The following is a 23,884-nucleotide window of genomic DNA, read 5'->3' as shown; positions in this document are numbered from 1 at the left end:
TCAGCTTTGTGGTATTAAAAAACATAAAAGAGAGATCTGTCCTCATTATAATAAGTATGAGTTGATTTGGGCATGTATATTGTTATTTGGCAAGTGCATCTCAGGTGATGTCACGGAGTAATCCAAAAGTAATGTAACTAGTTACTTTCAGCAGTGAGTAATCTAGTAAAGTAAAGCATTACTTTTTTTTTTTAAGTAACTAGTAATGTGTAATCTATTACTTTTTTGAGTAACTACCCCAACACTGTCAGTCACACTCTCACTGCTTGATTTTTTTGAAGCGAGGTTAGCTCAGTATACAGGCTTATTACTTGTGGCTTTCCTTTACCCGCATAATAGTCACTCAAAATCTTTAGCGCTGCGCGCCCATCATCGGCTGCCTCTCGCATCACTAGCGATAAACTCTTATCATCCAAGAATTGAATCAATTCAGCATATGCTTCAGCATTTGAGGCCGCTTCCTCCTCTGTCCCCACACCCTCGGGCTCCGTAGTGATAATCCCTTTTAGCCCTCGCAGCCGGAGGTGGCCTAAAAACGTAGTCTCCCAGAGTTCGTCATTCTTTTCATCCCCGTCAACACAAGCCTCGACCAGCGACCACTATGTTCTGTTGATCTTCTACCATGACTCATGGTGCTCTACTTCAGCACGCCATGAAACAAAAAGCGGTGTATCTTGACTTACTCTGGGCCCATAACCTGTTAACAGAGTAAGCGCAACGACCTGACTGACTTCGAACACACAGCAACAGCTGCGCTCACTCAAGGAGATTTATTCATTAACACTTCAATCACATGACAGGTACACACCCACATTAACAATCACAGGTGTCAGTATTCAATCAATGAACAAAACAAAAACAATACAAGTTGAGAGCACACTGTTAACAATAGATAAATCCAAATATTAAATAAACTGGAAACATTTTAGCAGCAAATCCTCCATACAGGACTTCCTCAGTTTGCTCCAAGATTTGCACTTGCAGTCTTTGCAGTAGAATTGGCTGCATAGGTGGCAGACTTGGCCTTTCTTAACAATGTGTCACTGAAGTTCTCCATGTAGCACACACTGTCTTTGGAAGACATCATTACTTTTCTGGTGACAAGGGAGCTAAGCATCTCTGTGCTAAGACTGGCACGCTACTTAGTCTTGTTCTTTGTCACCAAACTGAAGACTCTTTCACAGTTTACATTACTGTGAAAAATTACAAGGACACCAAGCATGACAGAAGATAAGAAAAGTTTTCTTCCTCCTGTTGCCATCATACCCAGTTCTCTCCAAGCTTCATCAGCCCTCTTTGTGAGGATACCATCATCCAAGGTTGTGGATTGAAACAGCCGAAACTCCTCTTCAACATCATCCACTGTGACTCCATTGGGCAGGGAGTCCTCTCAGGGGACCAAGCAGAGGAACCTCTCCATGAAATACCTTAGAGAGGAAAAGATGACAGTTTGCCGTCTACTTATGTCAGCCACTGCAGCATGGTGCAGCAGTTCATCCCCATAGGGAAACTTGGAGACCATGTAATGAAGGATTCAAAGTCTTTGTGTCTATTCCAATATGTAATGATGGTAATTCAATGACACAAATCTGTGTTCTAGAAAGAGTGGTCTGGAGTCGCAGAGGTCCGATAATATCAGCTTTAATGCAGCAGTTGGAAATCAACAAGTACAGAGCTCTGGGGTTGTCTACGTTTCCCTACCCGCAACAGAGTTTTGGGCTGGTTCACAAAGTCCAACTGGCTATCTTTCCCTCCCCAGCATATATTTATACAGTGCAATTGAAACACAAGTATTAAATAAAGGTTTGAGCTTGTTCTCTCGTGCATCAGGGAGTTGTTCTTGCCTACGCGTCCCACCTGCTCGGGTGCCGTCTCCACCCGGTTTCAAGGTTGTTTCTGAAAATGAACAGATAGAGACACAAAGAACAGCCTGCTTCCCACACCCAGTGTGAGACCCAATGTTTAAGCCTGAGCACACTTCTAAGTTCATAACTTTAATAAGCACAATGCATAACTTTAATAAGCACAATATATTCTTTAATCCCTCTTTTGATCTCTGAAAACACCAGAGATCAATCAACATAGCCCGGACCAACCACCGCCTCCTCGTCCTGGTCAGCCAGCCCCAGCAATGGCATTTGGAACCCCTTCGTCGGGTTCTCCTCAGCCGAGACAATGATCCTGTTACACAGGGACCTGATACATGGGATACAGCAACAATCATGTTGATATTGATATAGCACACTCTTAAGTAAAATAGCGGAAACCTTCTTAGTCCAGTACAATTCTAGTGTGGTCAAGCAGTATCACTCTTGGCCTAGTCGTAACCCTCTTTTCTGGACTCTCACTTTCGTAGCAATAGCAAACGGTTCACTGGCCCTTCTCCACCAACTCCTGCAACGTACGACTGGATTCTGGAGCAGCACAACACATGCTGCAGTGGTACCACGTACTTCATTTCCCCAGCACCCTTAGGGCGTGCAAGGTTCTCTCGATGACCTTGAATGGTCCTGTCCATAAATGTACAACAGGCTTCCCCGAACACCTGATGACGTATTGGGGCAGGTGGGTCAGGTGGGGCAGGGTCTTCAAGGGGAAGGGGGGGGGGGGGGCAGACCACTCCTAGGTCTGATGGGGCATAGGGGCAGATGGGGCAGGGTCTCCAAGGGGAAGGGGTAGATCATCCAGTGAGAAGGGGGGGGGGACAGGGTCTCCAGGGGAATGGGGCCTTAGAACAGGGGTTAGGTAGTCAGACCCGCCGGTCTGACTCGTCCTGAAGCAGAAAAGAGTTACAGTCCCAGCATCACCTTATCTCCCATGATCAAGCAGTAACTGAGTCAAATGAGATGCGAACAGTCGAACACCAATGATTAAACACAGATATTGAAATCAAGAACCCATTTCAGGATTTAAAGTGGATATTTTTAAAGTTCAAATAAATCCCTCCTTTCACACCCATATAGGGTGTGACAACAAACCCAAATTCAAAAAATATCCCATTACCGATTACACAATGTTGACATACAATAATGATGAGACTATGCAGCGTTATAGCCAAGTGGTGTGGACACACTGGACACAGTGGGAAAACCCTAATGATTTTATAGGGGAAAACCCACCGTCACTCCAGAGTGGACATTCGACATCCATGTATCCACGGCAGACCTGGACATGCTCACAGGCCCCCTTCACCACATACATACAACTTTAGCCAAGCTTTTAGAATTGCAATAAAATAAACTAAATTCGAAAACAAATAGAAAAACCAGAAATTAGACAGGATATTTTAAAGTTCTCATAAGATCCCTCCTTTCATTGATAACTTTAATCAATACCCAATCTCCTCGTTTGACTCCTCCACTCTTTGGTTTACTGCTTCACCTGGAACAGAATTTAGCAGAAGACATCTCTTTTCTAGTTAGCATTTTTTTATAAAATTGGTTAACCATTTGATTCGCCTCTTCATCATGCTATGTGAAAGGTTTAAGTTGTGGTATTACATATGATCTCCAATAAATCAATTCAAATGGTGTTATGCATCTGGTATAGGACTAGGAAAGACTTCAATTCACATAGTAAACATACTGTATCTATAATTACCAGGCAGAGCCCCCATTCTTATTGTTGAGCAAACACATGTAACAGCATCTAATAACGAGCCCCCATATTCAACTCCTATTAGTCATGCCTAGAAATGACAATCTGTTTCTTTGTTCCCTTCTTTAGAAAATCAACTGTTAGTCTAATTTCTTTCACTCCAAAAAACCTTTTCTGTCTTTTAAAACAGTGAAGTTTAAGACCAATATTGTTTTAGATTCTCTATTTTACCAAATCACACCTATTTTTATCAAAGATATGATAAAAGCAATTTTCATTATGCCAAACCAGAATCTGTATGCTTCTTAAATGAAATATAGACCAAATAATGTTCTTAATGCAGCTATTAACCAAACATTTTTCCCAAATATATTTTCTATAAAGGTCAGATAGGTAGAACTTCATAACTCGTTTTGCTGCAGTTCAAAACGAGCCAATTAGCTCAAACCATCATAACCACAATTGATCAGACTTAATGAGTGTTCCCAAATTATTTCAGAACTGAATGTTATAATAATCCTCTTCATGCACTAATACCATTTATTAATACAACATTATCACAGCCTAACTGTTTATCCCAAACAGTATGCCAGGCTCTGATAAAACTCTCAAATAAAACTTACAACCAAATTACAATTAAACTCCAAATAAAAGTACATTTAGTTATGTTCTCTTTCTCATTTTTAACCAAATTATATCTAATACCTTTATCAAAACTCTTAAAAACCCTAGATTTTACTATTTTGACTTAAAATGTTATCCCATATACCTTTCCAATTGCTTCCTCATAATTTTTCACATACATTTCCTCAAACCATTCTTTGACCAACACAGCTGGTTTGCTCTAGTATAACTCTTCCAATTGTATTAGAACCAATTTATAAACCAGGGGTTCAATTTCTGCATTTTTACTGAATACCATCACACATTCCAGATTTTCCGCCTATAAATCCAAGTTCTGGTCGGAAAGGCTTAAAAAAAAAAAAAAACTCCCTGTTTGGCTAGGAATTATAACAAATGTTGATCACGCATTTGTTAACCACCAAACTTGGGATTCATCTAAACGAACACATCTATCAGCATTAATACTCACATAATTATGCAGAACTATACCCTCTGGGATCACCTTTGTAAGATCTCAAGTAACAGGACTCTTTTAGCCCCCACCTTTCTCCAACTCTCCTCGGGATTTCTGTAACTTCTTGGTCAAAGAAAAAAGCACGAGATTGATAAAAGTGAGTGATCTCACAATTTGACAACTTGTTAGATTTTGCACAGAAGGCAATTATGGTCCTTGGCGGACACCTAGTGGATCTTTTTATTTTTTAAAGAACGACAGATCTGTTTAAAATACCGTTCAGCTCAACCCGACTCCACACAAATATTACTTTTTTACAGATATGTTTAAAATACCGTTCAACTCAACCCGACTCCACACAAATATTACTTTTTCACATCAATTCAATTCTGTAACCCTCTTGTACCGGAGAGGACAAAGAAAATACACACCACACTCCTCTCTATTTTTATTAAACTCAATCTGACTCCACACAAATAGACAGTGAAAAAGACAAAGACAACGAGTTTAGGGACTCTAACCCCTGGAAAGGACTCGAACCTCCCCTTGGACAAGGACAACGAGTTTAGGGACTCTAACCCCTGGAAAGGACTCGAACCTCCCCTTAGACAAGGACAACGAGTTTAGGGACTCTAACCCCTGGAAAGGACTCGAACCTCCCCTTGGACAAGGACAACGAGTTTAGGGACTCTAACCCCTGGAAAGGACTCGAACCTCCCCTTAGACAAGGACAACGAGTTTAGGGACTCTAACCCCTGGAAAGGACTCGAACCTCCCCTTAGACAAGGACAACGAGTTTAGGGACTCTAACCCCTGGAAAGGACTCGAACCTCCCCTTAGACAAGGACAACGAGTTTAGGGACTCTAACCCCTGGAAAGGACTCGAACCTCCCCTTAGACAAGGACAACAAGTTTAGGGACTCTAACCCCTGGAAAGGACTCGAACCTCCCCTTAGACAAGGACAACGAGTTTAGGGACTCTAACCCCTGGAAAGGACTCGAACCTCCCCTTAGACAAGGACAAAACACAAAAACGGTTGATTTCCCACCACTGTTGGTTTGACTAGGTACGATGAAACATAGTAATCGTCTAAATTTGGTTCTCAGTTCCGAATAGCAGTACTTTGAATTAACAGGTGTCTGCTTATACTGGCTATCTTTCCCTCCCCAGCATATATTTATACAGTGCAATTGAAACACAAGTATTAAAAAAAGGTTTGAGCTTGTTCTCTCGTGCATCAGGGAGTTGTTCTTGCCTACGCGTCCCACCTGCTCGGGTGCCGTCTCCACCCGGTTTCAAGGTTGTTTCTGAAAATGAAGAGATAGAGACACAAAGAACAGCCTGCTTCCCACACCCAGTGTGAGACCCAATGTTTAAGCCTGAGCACACTTCTAAGTTCATAACTTTAATAAGCACAATGCATAACTTTAATAAGCACAATATATTCTTTAGTAATCAACTGCTGTTGTGAAATATTTCCTCACATTGCTGAAGAATCCTTCTAGCTGAAGGTTATCCTGACTTCTCATGAATGCATGTGTCTCATGGCCAATGGACAACTCGTCATCATGCAGCTGGTATTCTCTCTTTTTGTAAAGAGTGGGATGACGTCCTTTCTTTATCTCTTCCATCATTTTCATCGCATATTCCGGTTGGCAGAGGGCAAGCAAGATTTTTTGAAGCTGCAGCTCTAATGTTTGAAGTAAGGTTTGGATACACGGTTCTTCCTTCTGAAGATTTTGGTTTGCAGTTTCAAACAATGGAATGGCCCGTTTTAAAAACAGAGCATATAGCTTTGACTGTGGATTAGTCAAGAAATTTTTAAACCTTCTTTGGTTTTGTCAACTCTGTATTTTCTTCTTTCTTTTCTTTCTCTGCCTTTTTGTGAAACAATTTCTTCTGCATTTCCCCCACCTCTGTCTGCTTGAAAACAAATTCATTAAGGTCAAACACTTTTGGCTTGGGCTGACTTTGTTGTATGGGAGTGGCGTGGGCTGCCTTTGGTTGTATTGATTTGGTGAATGCTACCTTTGCTTGTGTGGGAGTGGCAGATGCTGCCTTTGGCTGTGTGGGAGTGGCAAATGCTACCTTTGGCTGTCTTGATTTGACTGGTAAGGGCCTGTTTCCACCTTTTGACTTGCTGCTGCTTGCTGTAAGAGTGGACGAGCATGTGGGGGCAGCTGGGGTTGTAAGAGAACGAGCTGAGGAGTTTAATGGCATTGGCTGCTTCTTCGTCCCTGCTGCTTCCTATAAAAAAACACGGTCAGGGGTTCCTACTGCTGAAGTAGGCGATTCACACATTGGCCAAGGGATAGCCACCTTGTATCTAAGAATTCTTCTGACCTCAGCATCACACATCATTTGGACATTGCCAAGCATAGCTTTCCTCTTTCTGCACTTGTCCAGGTAGTAATACATTGTTATGAGCATATCCTCAATGTCAATTTGTAGCTGTCTTGCAGCCTTCTCAGCAGCAATATGCTTCAGGTGGCATGCACAGCCAACCATGTATATCTGGGGAACAAAGCTGACACAGTTGCTCCTTGGTATTCCCCTTTTGCTTAGCTCGTGGTCAACAAGATCATAAATGCCCTCCCCAGTAGAGTTCCTGCACTCAACAAGTTCCAGCAGCACAACAATAATCTTGCCCACATTGGGATCAAAGACTCGGACAACCAAAGGATAGAGTTTGGCATCATCCATGTCCGTGCTGCCATCAGTTGCTATGCTGTATGGGGATTGGGTCATAAGGTTGGTGATGGTCTGTTCATCATTCACTGACAACGTATTGACTATGGCTGCAGTCTTCGTTCTTGCACAGCTGTTCTGCTTGGCTATTTGGCTATCAGGGAACATGTTCCGAAATAAGGTAGGTGGCTGAGCGGTTAGGGAATCAGGCTAGTAATCAGAAGGTTGCCGGTTTGATTCCTGGACGTGCAAAATGATGTTGTGTCCTCGGGAAAGGCACTTCACCCTACTTGCCTCGGGGAATGTCCCTGTACTTACTGTAAATCGCTCTGGATTAGAGCGTCTGCTAAATGACAATAACACCTTAGACCAATATTGGTCTAGATGGTCAATATGACCATCTCATTCCACATCACTGAATCTGTTGAACTTGTTGGTTCATGTCAGTCAGTATGAATTAACACTTAAAAACATGTTAAATTATATACAATTTACATTTAGCAGACGCTTTTATCCAGTGACTTCCAAGAGAGAGCTTTACAAAAGAGCATAGGTCACTGATCATAACAACGAGATAGCCCCAAACATTGCGAGCAGCCAAAACATGAAGCATACGTTGTGAAAAACCAAATAAGTGCCAAAGGGAAGAACCATAAGAGCATGCAGTTAAACAAGTTACAATTAAACAACATGAAACTCAAAGTGCATGAGTGTACCTGTAGAAAAACAATCAACAGTAAAATATTTCACAGCGACTACAATAATTTAAAACCGTTACAATTAACCAACAAGAGCAACAGGTCTCTCAATACAAGTCATTGTGATCCTGGAGGAAACTAACATCAGGCCCAGCCAAGCATTCCTAAGTGCTGTTGATATATATATTTTGATATATAAGTCGCACCTGACTATAAGTCGCAGGACCAGCCAAACTATGAAAAAAAGTGTGACTTATAGTCCGGAAAATACGGTATATGACTTAAACTTCCTCTTAAGTTTTTTCCTTCTAGTGATATTTTTAAGCATATTGCATTCATTCATTAATAAAGATCCCACTTTCAAATAAGCGGATTCTAACAACGTTGTCCCTGGCAGTATCAGAATCAGAATTCGGTTTCTTACATACTAGTATTATAATTGGACCAATACCCTGTTCATATTGTCCCAGAAGACGTTCTCAAAAGTTAATAAATCCGTTTGTATACCCCCTGAAAGTTCGCAGAGGTAAATAAACGTTTTTACGGACCTAGCAACAAGCGGTTGCCTTGGAGATGTAACGATTGACCTTAACAACGTGGCATCTGCTCGGCAACAAAGTAGCCTAAAACAACCAAATAAAGTAGGGATGAGTAGGGATGGGTATCGAGAACCGGTTCTTGTTTAGAACCGGTTCCCAGTGAATCGATTCCTTGGAATCGTTAGCAAAATTCCTTAACGATTCTGTTAACGATTCTCTGTCCCGTTAAACAATTAAAATGCTAAGTTTAATAATGGATTAAAAATCGATATGCTCAGTTTAATAATGGGAAACGCGAACGTCTGAATAAACTATAAAAGTTTGCGCACGCATGCGCGAAGACAGACTGCAGCAAACATGGCCACTAGGAAGAATTTGCGTTCTAAAGTTTGGTTGTATTTCACACACAAAATGACAACAACGCCACTTGTAACGCGTGTAAAAAGTCTATTTCGTCGAAGGGAGGAAATACTACAAATATTAAGAAGCATTTGAACACACAGCATGGAATAAAGTTACTGGAACGTCATATGTGTTCGATGCATGCAGCAGCGCAGCTAACGTTGGCGCTTCATCTCTAACTATCTAAGGTAGAGCTAAACTGCTCAAAAGTGATCACAACCACTTGTTACTGTGTGAAGCAATTTGCCTTTATTCTGTGTAGTCGATCTAGTTATCTTCTGTCCCGTCGTTTGAATCATACATTTTAGCTCCGGCATTCGTCTCCCATTAGTATTGATCTTATTGATCATTTCACATTATCGGGGTGGCGTGTGTTATCAGCAAACGTTTGCGTGTCGCATTATTAAACTGAGCATATCGATTTTTAATCCATTATTAAATTTAGCATTTTAATTGTTTAACCTTTTAATAGTCCTGTTAAATGTGCCTGAAAACGCCTAAACAACATACCCAAAGTACATTGAAAGCTGTTGTTTAACCATTTGGAGTACATGCATGTAAATGGTCTCTTTTGAAAGGTGACACTGAAGTTATTGGGTGTGCTCAAGCCTTCGGCGAGAGCACAACCTTTGTTCTCTCACATATATATTATTATTATTATTATTATTTTTATTTCTTTTTGCCCCCCTAAAACTCAGTCAATATTTGGCCTACATAGACAACGTAGGTGTCAAAAGTTTCGTCTTGGTAGCGATTGAGTTGCTTCTATTGGAATTTACGTTCCGTTGCATGGTTTAGGCTGAAGTTAAGTTTTTGTGGCGAAAAGTGAAGCTAACGGTGGCTAATTTGCTAGCCACAGTCACTGACGTTACTAACGTCACTACGTCACGAAAACACGCGTGACTACCTTTGGCAGAACATTCATTTCGCATCTGTTAACTTGGGGGATAGCTAGGCTAACTATAGCTTTACTGCAAGGCAGCTGCAGAAACGCCACAAGCAAAGAGGCCAGGGTGATAACTATTTACTCATTTTACTTTGTGATATGACACACAATTGTGATGTGTAATGTACAGTATAAGCTGATATTATTAAGGAAGTACATCTACTTTCGGAAACAGTAGTCTACTATTTCACTGAAGTATTAGCATCATGACATTAGCCTGTGTTGCCCGGGCAACACATACTACAGTGGTCTATGATGTAGCGTTATCTGTTTTCAATCGTTAAAATAAACATTCCTCACATATACATTTTCGTTGTAGGATTTATTCTGACATTAGTAAACGATTTGTTGGTGAAATTACCATTACCTGTGGTTTCAAACCAGTGTAGCTCACTGCAACGCTGTAGCTTACGCGAGACACACAACAAAAACATCTAACTTACACAGCTGTTGTAGGAAGTCAAACGGCGACAGAACATGTTCGGCACTCCCCTTACTTAAATCAAAAGTCTATCTAACTACTAACCTGAACTTCATTGCCACAGCCTAAACGTTGTCAATCTGTTCATGAAAATAATTAATTTCAGCCTAAACCGTACAACGGAACGTTACATCCAATTCAACCAACGCAATCGCTACAGTACCAAGACGAACACAGCAGTAGTCTAGTACTGTACCGTAGTAGAATTTACCGGGGCAGCTTCTCCACACAGGGCTATATCGCATTTTGCGTTGTTACTGACAATGATCGCTACCAGTGAGCTTTTTTTCAATGAGCGATTTTCCACTAAATAAATGTCAAGCTTATTTACGTTTTTGGGGGCATATTTTCAGTTAGCAGATGGTACTGTTTGAATCTCGATTACATCTTCTACTGCCGGTAACGTCGTAGAATAATCTTCAAAGGGGGTTCTTTATTAATGAATGAATGCAATTAGTAGGCTAAATGCCTGAAAATATCACGAGAAGGGAAAACTTAAAAGGACGTTTAAATCATAGAGATTAGGTCAATTGTTACACCGCTCCGCCAAATTTATTCGTTTTGATTCAGCTATGAGGCTGCCTCTTGCAGGGGAAATGAGAAGACATCTATTTCATTCTACACTTCACTCGTATTTTGAGTTGTAAATGAGCAGCAACAAATATATGCTTTTAAATCTATGTAATCTTTATAAATAATAAGTATGCATTTTTATATAAAATATACAGAAATACGGACCCCTGTGCAACCGATGCAAGCAAGCACACCCTACAATTTCCCCAGAAATTGTACCCTCTCTAGTTTCCCCTGTTGTTAGGACCCCTGTAAATCCTACTGGTGTTGAGTAATAGAAGCTTGAACACAAGGAAACTGAAAGTTTCTATCTCCGACTAGATTTTGTTTTGAAAACAGAGGCCTGAAGAGGCCTAGAGGTGGTAGGTATTAGCTCATTTCAGAGCCAGTCAAAGCCAGTTTGAGAAATTCGTTTAGAACGAGTGTGTGTGTGGGGGGGTGCAGGACGCACAGACCTAGTTGGCTGTAGAGGGGAACATCGATAAGAGAATCGATAAGGAATCGAATCGATAAGCAGGAATTGATAAGGAGTCGGAATCGTTAAAATCTTATCAATACGCATCCCTAGTGGCGAGTAAAAAGGTTTACAGTTTATAAATAATGATTCCAGATCCGTAGAACAATGTTGCAGAATCACTGTCACATCTACACACCAGCCACTGTTGATGTAGAAACAAATACCACCGCCTTTGGTTTTGCCGGAGAGTGCAGTGTCTCGGTCAGTTCTCACGAGTTGAAAGCCTGCCAGATGTAATGCGGTGTCTGGGATCAAATCGCACAGCCATGTCTCCGTGAAGCACAAAACCGAAGATGAAAGAAAGTCTCTGTTTTTCACCATCAGTAGCTGAAGTTCGTCCATTTTATTGCACAGTGAACGTACGTTGGAGAGGAAAAAACTTGGAAGCACTGTTCGGATTCCACGTCTGCGTAGCCGAACTAGCGCTCCCGCTCGCTTTCCCCTTCTTCGGCGTTTCACTGCATGGGAAAAGCCTAGCGCGGCACTGGCTAGAATTCCCACTAAAACTGCCGCTGGAAGCAGAAAATTGGGAAATAAATCCACAGGAGTTGTAGTCCTGATGTTTAGAAGTACTTCTCTTGTTAGAGAACCCCGGAAATCTTGGCAGAACACTGAATTAACAGACAAAATAAGACAAAACAGAGCGCACCTAGCAACCGAGGCAGCCATCATCGGCGCCATCTTGATGGCCAATGCTATCTCAGCTGGAATCCCTATTCCAACATGACCATCTGCAAACTGAAAATATGCCTCCAAAAACATAAATAAGCTTGACATTTATTTAGGGAAAACTGGATAATATAACAAGGTTACTGGAATCAATCCAAGTAGGGAAAAGCGCATTGAACTTTGTCAGCTTCTCTAATTCTCGCTCTATATCAGCCTCTCTCAATGCTGTCATTGATCCTGGTCCTTGGGCCTACTGTAGCCCTGCATGTTTTTAGATGTTTATCTGCTCAAAATTACTGGGTGTCAAAACAAAAGTTGGAAGCTCGATTCCACTAATACGTGTGTCCTTTGTGCACCTCCCCCCACCTGTCACTGAAGGTCAGTCACTGCTGCTGTTGCTAGTTAACCTTCACTGAGGGGATTGTTTGAATGCGCCGGAATTGAAAACATTTTCTTTGTGTATTTGAGACTACACATTCGTAGATATAGGCCTACGTTTCAACTATATGGAAACGGATGAGGTTGATCGGATTAAATAAGCGAAAATGAGGGACAATTTTCCCTCCTGTCCCTATTTTTTTGTGCCGATAATAGAGAAACTAGCTAGATAGAGCGAAGGGCAGTTTGTAATGCTTAGAATTTAGCTCTAAAACAGGGGTACTCGTTTCACAGCCCTGTACAGGAGACCTTCATGAAGAGATTGGCATAGGCTACAGTTTAGGCTGTGGCAGTTCAGGTTGATAGTCAGATTGTTTCACCAATTGAAAAACTAATCTTGGACTTTTGATAAAGTGTGCCGAAAATGTACTGTCGCTGTTTGGCTTCCTAAACAGCGGTGGAATGTAAAATGTTTCTTACCAGTGTTGCGTACAGCATTACAATGAGCTACATTGGTTTAAAAGTATAGGTATATAATAATTTCTCCAACAAATCGTTTACTTGTTATCTAATGTCCTTGGGCACTTATTTTGAGTACAAAATAGTATCAAAAGTGTTAGTACATCACAAGATTCCAGGATCAAGAATCTATCAGTGAGTGGAAGCTGCATCACACCACCTAGCACCTAAGGCCAACCCTCAACCTCGACTTTGTGGTCGAGAAGCTTATTATGCTTCTTTTACTCATCATAAGAGAAACAGAGGCCATCAATCACTTTGAGAACACAGAGTTCACACAATACTCAAACAATTGTTTTTTTGATTTGTTAGAGCATTGTGTTTAGATTGATGAGTAAAATGTTTTTATTTGATCCATTTTAAGATAAGTCTGAGACATAAACATCTGGAAAACTTGAAAGGGTCTGCAAACTTTCCGTATGAACAGTATGTGTAGCGCAAGCCCGAGCATTTGTCCGGTGGGCCGACGCACTTTTGGGCCGAATCGCCAATATAATTTGGTCCGGTCCATAAAGAACTGACAGCGGCCAGGCCCATTGGTTAATTTTTTGGGGGTCGGGCCGGCCCATAAAGAACTGACAGCGGCCCATTGGTTAATTTTCTTTATTGGCACTGGCCTGACCCAATCAAATCCAGGAACCACCTTCCCCTGATTCATAATATTGCCTCCCGCAGTCCCTGAGACACGAGCTGATGCTTATGCTGGTTTAGCATCGTTAAAGTTTAGCATCGCTAAAATGGAGAAACGACCATCCAAGCGCAAGGAAGGCGCAGAAAAGTTAAGGGAGAATAATATAAAAAATCTACAGGCGAATGCCACAAAATGTGCAAACATTTCGAACATGTTTGGGGGGGGCTTTAGCTGCTTCAACATCAGCATTACCTGTAGAGGAAGGAGGATTGGTGGCTGGCTCAGAGAGGCAGAAACATACTGACAGGGTCAGGGAAGAAGCCGAGGAGGAGGAGAGTGACCATGACAGGGCCATGCGAGCGAGTGAGGAAAAGATGGAAGAAAGAGTAGTTGACGACGTGGTAAGGAGTAGGCAAATTAACAGGGGACTCTCAGGAAGGAAGGGAGGCTGTGTGTGTGTGTTATGTGCGCCTTACGTCGTAGCTGCAAAAATCCAATAACATGAATAATACTGAATAAAGTACTGAAGGGGAAGATTATGGGAATATACCACGCAAAATAAATGATCTATCTAGCTAAATTGGAGGACACAGTACTACTAGGTTACCCTATTTTAACCACTGCGGCCACCAAGCATAGGTAAAATGGTATCAAAAGGTATCTGTATGGTAATAATCCAGTGCTGTTCAGAGGGCAATGCAGCTTTCCACTGTTATTTGCACTTGAGTATGGACATTGTGTACTATATGGCCTCCAAATCGTCAATAAAAAGTGAGTGAGTACACTGCTTCTCTTGTATTGATGCTCTTTTCCAGGGCATATACTACTCTCAGCTTTATTGTAGCTTTTGGGAAGGGTTGTGGTTATTGCATTTAGCAGACACTTTTGTCCAAAGCGACAAAATATATATATACAAATCATAACTCTAAGAATTAATTAATTCTTTAAGTGTAAGATCAACAGATAAGTCTTGAGACCCCTCTTGAAGGATCCAAGACTATCACATGAACGCAGAACACTAGGCAACTCATATAATAGAATGCACGCATATTTTAAGAGGACTGTCTGCAGGGAATGTGTCTGACCAATCACGGTGGGTGTGGGCCGCCTGGGCCAAAAATGCCAGGGACGATTTTTTGTCCCAGTCCAGCCCTGGAACCTTGAGTAATCTGCCAAGAAATATGGGCCAAAATCACTCCAACAGTGCGTAATGAACTTTAAACACTTTAAGAGGTTATTGCAGCGAAATGTGGCTCAAACAAATGTGTGTGATTTAATACCAAAAATATGAAGAAAAAAACATTTTCTTAAAAATATTTCTAAATATAAAACCAAAGTTACCTTACAATTAATTGAGTTTCAGTATGACATTGTCAATTAATTAAATGTCAAACAAAAATACATTTCATTTTACCATTTGCAATTCGGTAAGGTGGGTAATTTACATCTCCCTCACTTCCACAAATCTAAACATGGGGCTGGGGAGAGGCTAGCAGGTGCTTCAGCACCCCCAAGAAAGACCAAAGCACCCCGATAGCACCCCCAAAAATAATTTCTGGAAAATACGATCGGAGAATCAGATGTTAATTGTACGGAGTCTGACACGGAGCAGTCCGCTGATCAATGCGTTTGCCGCGGATGCAGAGACGGCAGCTAGCACAACTGCAGTTCCATTCAAATTAGCATTACGAGTGGCCAAGTTTTGCTAATTTATTAATAGTATTTATATATATATAGATATAATTGCGCAGCTCCCCCTGTCAATGATAGCACTCCCTCAGCACCTGCATTAAAAATTATCTGGCGCCTCCCCTTAATCTAAAGAATAGTAAAAACAACCTATAATGTCCACAAGATGGCAATATTAGATTGGTATTTGTTAAGAGTACAGCCTCAGCGAGCCTTTGAATTATTGGCAATCTGCCTATATTTCTCACAGTCTAGGTGGTAGGATTCGATTACATTTTACATTTAGTCATTTAGCAGACGCACTTATCCAGAGCGACTTACAGTAAGTACAGGGACATTCCCCCGAGGCAAGTAGGGTGAAGTGCCTTTCCCATGGACACAACACCATTTTGCACGGCTGGGAATCGAACTGGCAACCTACCCTCAGATTACTAGCCCGATTCCCTAACCGCTCAGCCACCTGACTCCCCTAGTGATTAATATTTGTAGAATAGCCAAATGATTGAAATTCTGACTTTCTCACACTTACTAGATGGAAATATTTGTGTACTTCTTCCAGGGGAATCGTAAGGCTTTAGGTTTTGGGCAGCAGAAGTTCAACCTACATGAGGTGGGCAAGGAGTTTGAACCCAAGGCCAAGTGTCCCACTTCTGGGTCAGCTGACCTGTGTCTCATCACCAAAACACCCCTGACCATTGTGGCTAAACACCTTCAGGTTGCTGATTTGTGACTATAACATCATGTATTCCTACATTGTGTGTAAAAGTTGTTCACCCAGGAGGGAAGTATTGGTGTTGTCCTTGTCTTCATATAATCATCAACCTCATTATCTCTGTGTCTATTCCCTCTGCAGGCCTGTGGTGTGTTAGTAGAGGAAGGACCGGTGGAGAGGAGTGGGGCAGTAGGGACCATTACCTCCCTCTATTTCAGAGACCCAGACCACAACCTCATTGAGGTCTCCAACTATGTACAAGTTACAAAGGAGCCGGTTTACTAAACTGTCACTGATGTAGTTTTCTGACAGTAAATGTTTTTTGTCGTTTCCAGTACCCCCAGTTCAGCATTGTGAAGGTGCCTCTCAGACTGTATAGTGTGTAGCTATATATTTTCTGTCTTGTGCCTTAAATTATTTGCAACAACTGCACAACATAAACATAAAATGTTTGCAGTCCTCCTAGTAATCTGAAGGTTGCTAGTTCGATTCCCTGCCGTGTCAATTGACGTTGTGTCCTTGGGCAAGGCACTTCACCCTACTTGCCTCGGGGGAATGTCCCTGTACTTACTGTAAGTCGCTCTGGATAAGAGCGTCTGCTAAATGACTAAATGTAAATGTAAGAAACTAGTTCTTCATAAAACATAGACGCAACGATAATCAACTGGAATTTCAGCGACAAACTTTTTTTGGGTAGCTTAGCACGACTCGTTCTTTTTTATGAGCTAAAGATTGTGTAGATGCCAGACTGTGGAGCGGGAATCATTTTCTAAAAGACTTTTCGTGGTTCACCTTGCAGCCTAACAGTAGCCTAATAAGGACTATATTGTTCCACTTTACGTTTAACCTTCGACTGTTGAAGTAAATAATTTTTTCTTATTCATCAGCCCACTTACAATTTACCACATTAACAACACTTATATTTGTAGTACTTGATGCAAGTTGAATCTTACCATTATCACCAGCAACTGCTCAATTTAAGACAAGAAAGTTGTTTGGTAAATAGAACAGAATAAACAAGGCAACCAACTGCATTCAATAAAACATTTTATTGTACAATATGTCCAGTGTTCTTCCACTCATTTTGTTTGTAGTGATCCAGTGATCTTCTGGCTATTGTAGCCGAGCGTTTTAGACATTAGCTGAATTAAGATCTAGGTTGTAAAACAAGGACAAGGGACCATCAATGCCTGGACCAAGACGGCACCGCACGTCTCCCTTTATTCTTCTCTCACTCTCTCAACCTTCAGAACCACAACCCCCCCTGTCACAATAAAAGCCCACAAGAAAATACCTTACACACCTCCCCTCCTCCTAAAAGAAACATCCCCGTTTCCAAAGGACAGACAGACAAACACGGCACAAACCCAGGAACATGCAACAGCATGCTGACTCAGCATTGCTGAGAACCTTTTACTTTAACTGAACCAGACCAAGGCCACCCCAATGCACACAAAGGACAACCCACGCTGCCCCAAACACACCAGAGATCACCGACACAACAAACAAAGGGCAGGAAGCCCACAAACAGAAAACACACATACTCCCCCAAATATACTAGATAGATTAATACATGTAACAGAGAGCAAGTGACCCACAAACAGAAAACACACATACTCCCTCAAATATACCAGATTGACTGACATGTATCAGAGAGCAAGTGACCCACAGACAGAAAACACACATACTCCCCCAAATATACCAGAATGACTGATACATGTATCAGAGAGTACATGAGAATAAATTAAATGGACACATTAAACACAAGTTCTGGTGATCGCCGGTGAGGCAGATGTCTTGTAGGCAAAGCGGACGCCAGTTGAGGCAGGAACGGGAGAGATGCTCGGTCACCGACAGCAGGTACACCAGACCCAGGGCCGACGCGTGGAGTCTCGAGGCGTTCCCACCACCGCAGGGCTCCCTCCAGCTTCCCATCGATCTTCGGGAAGAACATGTACTGCAGCTGGAGGTGGCACTGCATCTGAGCCTGGCGTGTCCGGTGGAAGTTTTGGAAATCAGCCAGCATGGCGAAGGAGATGATGGAGCAGCACTCGCTGACGCCCTCCGCGTGGGCCGTCCATCTTGCCCTCCTCCATGTGCTTCTGGCTCTCTTTCGATTTGCACATTGTGTCGTTTCTTCTTATTTTCCTCTCTAACTTGAACTAAAACTAGAAAACTCCCTAGGCACAACGAGCGGAATCAACACTTGTGCTACCGTAACTGTGAACATAAAAACGAAACTAAACCAGCGCGGAGGTAGCAACGGTTAACGCCAACCGACTGCACCCGACAACGGCCCATCGACGTAGCGTAGCTAGCAGAGCCACGACAGGCCCCAACGAGAACAAATAAAATAATTAAATCCATCCCACCGCTGTCACCAATGTAGCCGAGCGTTTTAGACATTTGCTGAATTAAGATCTGGGTTGTAAAACAAGGACAAGGAACCATCCATGCCTGGACCAAGACGGCACCGCACGTCTCCCTTTATTCTTCTCTCACTCTCTCAACCTTCAGAACCACAACCCCCTTCTGTCACAATAAAAGCACACAAGAAAATACCTTACACTATGATACACGTACAGCTAGCTATGGTAAAAGTGTTGCTTACGTAGACCTACAGTCTAACTCCAACTGCATTTAGAATCTAACAAGCTTACGATAAACTTTAACTAAAGCTGGCTATATAAAATACTACTAATAACAATTGATATGTGGTGGTGGTTGAAATATGAAAAAATTCAGGATTTTCGTGAATTTACCAGCTAACTTGCTTCGGACCCCTTAATCTGCAATTCATTGTTGCTCGCTCTACTAACTAGGCTAATAAGAGCTCTATAGAAGACTTACTTTGTATGCCAACGAACACCAATAACTACAACTAATTTGACAGACTACTGACTTCTGGTTATGATACACGTGCTCTCTAGCTAGCTTCAGTAAAAGTGTTGCTTATGTTAGATACTAGACCTACAGTCTTGTATCTCTAACTGCGTTTCGAATCAAACAAGCTATAATCTTATGATAAACTATCTAAAGCTAGCAATATGAAATACTACTAATAACAATTGATATGGGGTGGTAAAAATATGAAAAAATGAAGGATTTTCATCAATTTACCAGCTTCGGAGACACTGAAAATGAATGGGGTTGAACGGTGGAAAATGCAATGTTTGGAACTACAGGTCGCATGTGACACGCTTTACTTCCGCATTCCTCGATAACAATGGGATTCTATGGAAGTGTCGTAACTCTCTTTTTCTATGGCTCTGGTCGCGGCGAAACAGACTCCGAAATGGGGAAATATAAATTTGCGGACTCCTGGTTGGAGAAGGATGAGTTTATACAATGGCTGAAGCCTGTCGCTGAAAACAACCGTGAGGCGTTCACACTGCAGCTACGTGAATCACTTGCCATCGCTCGCTTTCCCACAGTGCACCACGCTCGGGGGGTGTCAGACAGATTAATGCAGAGTTGTAGTTCTCTAAAGTCACTGTTGTAGTTCGTATAACGTCATGGAAAAGTGTGCAGACTTGGGTTTACGTACTCGCAATATCGATCAAAATACAACTTGTAGCCTATACAAAATCCAAAAATGTTTAATAGACATACACGTTGACATGTGTAAACACGTTTTATTATATTACTCAAAATCTCTACTAATCTGTCGATACGACTACTGTAGGGAGTCCCAGCCTGGCTAGCTAGCTAGTTACTGTACCACAGAACAAAGTTACGTAATGTGACGAGACTGAATTTGAAAGTACAAAAAACCCACCAGGAGCACCGACAACGTCAGCAACCCTGCGCCAGGCCTCATTCTTTTTATTAAGGCGATTCGTTTCTCTATCTTGAAACTGAAAGCTAGAAATGTTTACCATGGTTGCTACGTTACGAGAAAAAAGAACACTCCGATGCCCATGTTAACAAACAATTTCTAAAAACTTGTAGGCCTAATAATTTTTTGGTTTGTCTTAATGTAAGTAATCAATTTAGTAATTTTCATGGTGATATCTAAAGGTTAAAAATGTTACCCTATTCACGTGAGAAAAAGAATAAATAGGCATATGAATAGGCTTCTTTTTTTTTTTTTTCCTAATGGGATTCTTCTGGGTTTTTTTTCCTTACTCAGGACATATTGAGGATACAAAATCAGTTGAGTTTGCTTCTGTTGCAATTTGTCCTAGGTTGACCCCCATTTTGGCTTAAAATGACTGGACTATATCTGAGTTCTGTTGTATGCAGTGCTCGAAGTGGTACTCACCGGTACGCAGTACCGGCACCTCTACATTTTACTCTTAACCCTTGTGTTATCTTCGGGTCGTTCTGACCCATCAGCCGTGTGACCCACCGTCGTATTGCGACAACTTTACCGCATACAAAAACAAAGTGAAGCATTTTCTTTTAACCGTTGGGCTGTCTCAGACCCCCCACATTGCGAAGGTTAAAAGAAAATTATTTTTATTTGTTTTTGTATTGGGTAAAATTGGGTAAACACAACGATGGTTCGTTATGAACCTTTGGGTCATGTGACCCGAAGGCAGCACGAGGGTTAAGCGTACCGGCACCTTTTCTTGCGTGCCGGCACCTTTTCTTGCGTGCCGGTACGCTAGATTCGAAAAAGTTATCGAGACAGTATCAGGTGATGCCTGAGTAAAACTTGTTTAACCCTTGTGTTATCTTCGGGTCATTCTGACCCATCAGTCATTGTGACCCACCGTCGTATTGCGACAGATTTACCGCATACAAAGACAAAGTGAAGCATTTTCTTTTAACACCTAGGCTGTCTCAGACCCCCCCACATTGCAAAGGTTAAAAGAAAATTATTTTAATTTGTTTTTGTATTGGGTAAAATTGGGTAAACACAACGATGGTTCGTTATGAACCTTTGGGTCATGTGATCCGAAGGCAGCACGAGGGTTAAAGATCATGTAAAGTGGAATTAAAAACGAGTTTCAAGTTCACCACACCACAGAATAATGTGTTATTAACTACCCATCCAAATTCGAATGAAAAAAAAACACAGACAAGTATTTTAAACTAGAGAGGGTAAAATTTGTTTTGTAGGGTGTGCTTGCTTGCGTCGGTTGCAGGTGGGTCCGTCCTCTAAGTTTTTCCCTTCTAGTGATATTTTCAAGCATTGCCTACTCATATTGTATATTTCATTAAGAACACCCTTTGAAACAGCTGCGAACCCCCTTTGAAACAAGCTACTGTAACAACGTTGTCACTGGCAGTATATTTCAGATGGAATCGCGATTCAAACAGTACCGTCTGCTAACTGAAAATATGCCCCCCAAAACGTAAATAAGTTTGACATTAATGTAGGGGGAAATGGCTAATTCAAAAAAAGTTTGCTAGAGGCAAGCTAGCTGCTGTTGCTCCACATTTCACTGATTTTTTGAAAGCGCCGGAAATGAGAACGTGTCTTTTGACAAAGTTTTGCTGTGGCATTGAAGACAGTACTACCAGAGAATGTCTAATATAGAGAGAACTGCCACTCTCGGGAAACTTCTGGGTTCTGAACTGGTTGCAGTTCCACTCTAGTTCCATATGAGGTTGCTAACGGTCGAGTGCAGAATGAATGGAGGTCTATGGAGCTATACCCCTCAAAATCCACTTTTCTCAGGATGTAATTTTTTGTCTAGTAATTTGAATTCTGAATTCGAAAGGGGAGGCAAAAAAAATACACACCGCTGGGTGATAGATTTTTTTTAAGTCGCCTTTCTGTTCTAAAAAGCCTTTTAAAATGTAATTGACGTCATACACATTGTACGGCCTGAGATACTGCTTGACGGCAAGCTCTGGTTACTTCCACTTTTCTCTCGAGGCATCGACAACACAGCTGACAGGTTAGGCTCTCCCTGTCAATACACATGCTAGAAAGAGTTTTGGTTTGCTAATGTTGTTGCTAATGTTGCTAATGCTCTGACATTCTGGTTCTGCTTCGGATGCCATCAAGCGGGATCTCTGGTCGTAGTCAGTCCTTCACTAACCAATCAGAATTTGTTAGCAGAATGCTAGCGTGTTATGGGCAACAACGACTTACCCTGTAAGAAATCGAAAGGACATAAGTACTTGTCATTCAACTTTAGACCTGTAATCCATGTTGAACATGCAAAAACTACAATGAAATCTGAGATTTCTCAACGACAATCAGGTGAAAGAGACAAATTTAGCCGTTTAGCTCCATAGACTCCCATTCATTCTGCACTCGACCGCGATCACTCCCAGTGGAACTCTGGTGGAACTGCAACAAAATTCGGTACAATGGGGCTTAATAGGGAGTGGCCAGGCTCTCCTCTAACAGGCTCTGGTACTACACTGCCAGAGCCGAGTCTGACTGAGGCTAACGTCAAAACAAGCCGCGGTGTCACTCAAATTCAAAGTTTTACAGAAATCACAAAAATATGCTGACCCGCTGGCTGTCTTCGCAATCGCCATATCTTTAAAACACTGCCCTCCTTCTGATTTTTTATGTAGAATTGACCCTGGTACGAAATTAAGAAAATACTCATCAGAGATCGACAACAGCTGACGCAATCGTCAACGGAGGCTTACGGGGCTCTCACGTAGCAAACCAATCAAAGTTTTTACAGCAACCTACATTAAAATCTCACCATCTGGCTGTCTTTACAATAGTCATATCGTCGTATCATTGCCGTCCTTCTGTTTTTTGGTGTAGAATTGACCGAACTATAAAATTACGAAAATACTAGACTACTATGACGCTTGCATGGCTGCCGCCTAGGCAGTCTCACGGGGGACCCGCACTCGCTCAAATTACAAAGACTTTCACAACCTAAATCAAAAATCCGAGATGGCAGTTCCACTCGAAATTGCTTTCTCAACAAAGCCCAATGGTTGGTATTTTTGGGGGTTAGCATTTTTCACTCATAATCCAAGCTCCAACTTGCGTGCTAGAACGCCTCTATCACGTTGTATCCATGCGTCGTTGCTAACGTGTGCTGACGTAGTGACGTAGGCTAGCACTGAGTACCCTTCGTTGACAGAAGGCACTTTTTGGCACAAAAACCCAATTTCTACTTAAACCATGCAACGGAACGTAAATAAAAATACAAGCAACTCAATCGCTACCGAGACGAAACTTTTGACACCTAGGTTGTCTATGTAGTCCAAATATTGACTGAGGCTTAGGGGGGCAAAAATAAATAATAACTAGAAAAGACTGTTCCTGCGAAACAGCAGTGAGAATGCTGAAAACCTGAATGGGGATAGCTGACCATGCTAAAAAAGCTGAAAATAGTGAACATTTAGTAGAAAGTTATAAGCTGAAGCTTCAAACCAACCGAAAGGTATTTTTGAAAGGGGCTGGAGCAGCATTCCAACAATGATTCTCAGTTGCCCCTGCCCGGAAGCGGGTCACCGGGGCCCCCCCCTGGAGCCAGGCCCGGGGGTGGGGCTCGATGGCGAGCGCCTGGTGGCCGGGCCTTTTCCCATGGGGCCCGGTCGGGCACAGCCCAAAGAGACAACGTCTGACCCCCTTCCAGTGGGCTCACCATCCGCAAGAGGGGTCATGGGGGTAGGGTGCAGTGTGAGACGGGCGGCGGCCGAAGGCGGGGCCTTGGCGGCCCGATCCTCGGCTGCAGAAGCTAGCTCTAGGGACGTGGAACGTCACCTCGCTGGCGGGAAAGGAGCCGGAGCTGGTGCGCGAGGTAGAGAAGTTCCGGCTAGATATAGTCGGCCTCGCCTCAACGCACAGCATCGGCTCCGGAACCAGTCTCCTTGAGAGGGGCTGGACTCTC

General features: G+C 42.2%; 1 protein-coding gene across 1 annotated transcript in view; it reads left to right on the top strand.

Moving 5' to 3' along the window:
• The window catches only part of glod5 (glyoxalase domain containing 5), a 42,650-nt gene extending 25,471 nt beyond the window's left edge, over positions 1-17,179 (top strand). Inside the window, exons 3-4 of the mRNA XM_062475960.1 lie at positions 15,966-16,121; positions 16,260-17,179. Coding sequence (XP_062331944.1) covers positions 15,966-16,121; positions 16,260-16,403 — 300 coding nt within the window. The 3' untranslated portion in view covers positions 16,404-17,179. The remainder of the gene's footprint in view (positions 1-15,965; positions 16,122-16,259) is intronic.
• The last annotated feature ends 6,705 nt before the right edge of the window (positions 17,180-23,884 follow it).

Source organism: Osmerus eperlanus, chromosome 13 (assembly GCF_963692335.1).
Source record: "Osmerus eperlanus chromosome 13, fOsmEpe2.1, whole genome shotgun sequence".
Taxonomy (NCBI): Eukaryota; Metazoa; Chordata; class Actinopteri; order Osmeriformes; family Osmeridae; genus Osmerus; species Osmerus eperlanus.
The sequence above is the reverse complement of the archived record's forward strand: the minus strand, read 5'-3'. Positions and strand labels throughout refer to the sequence as shown.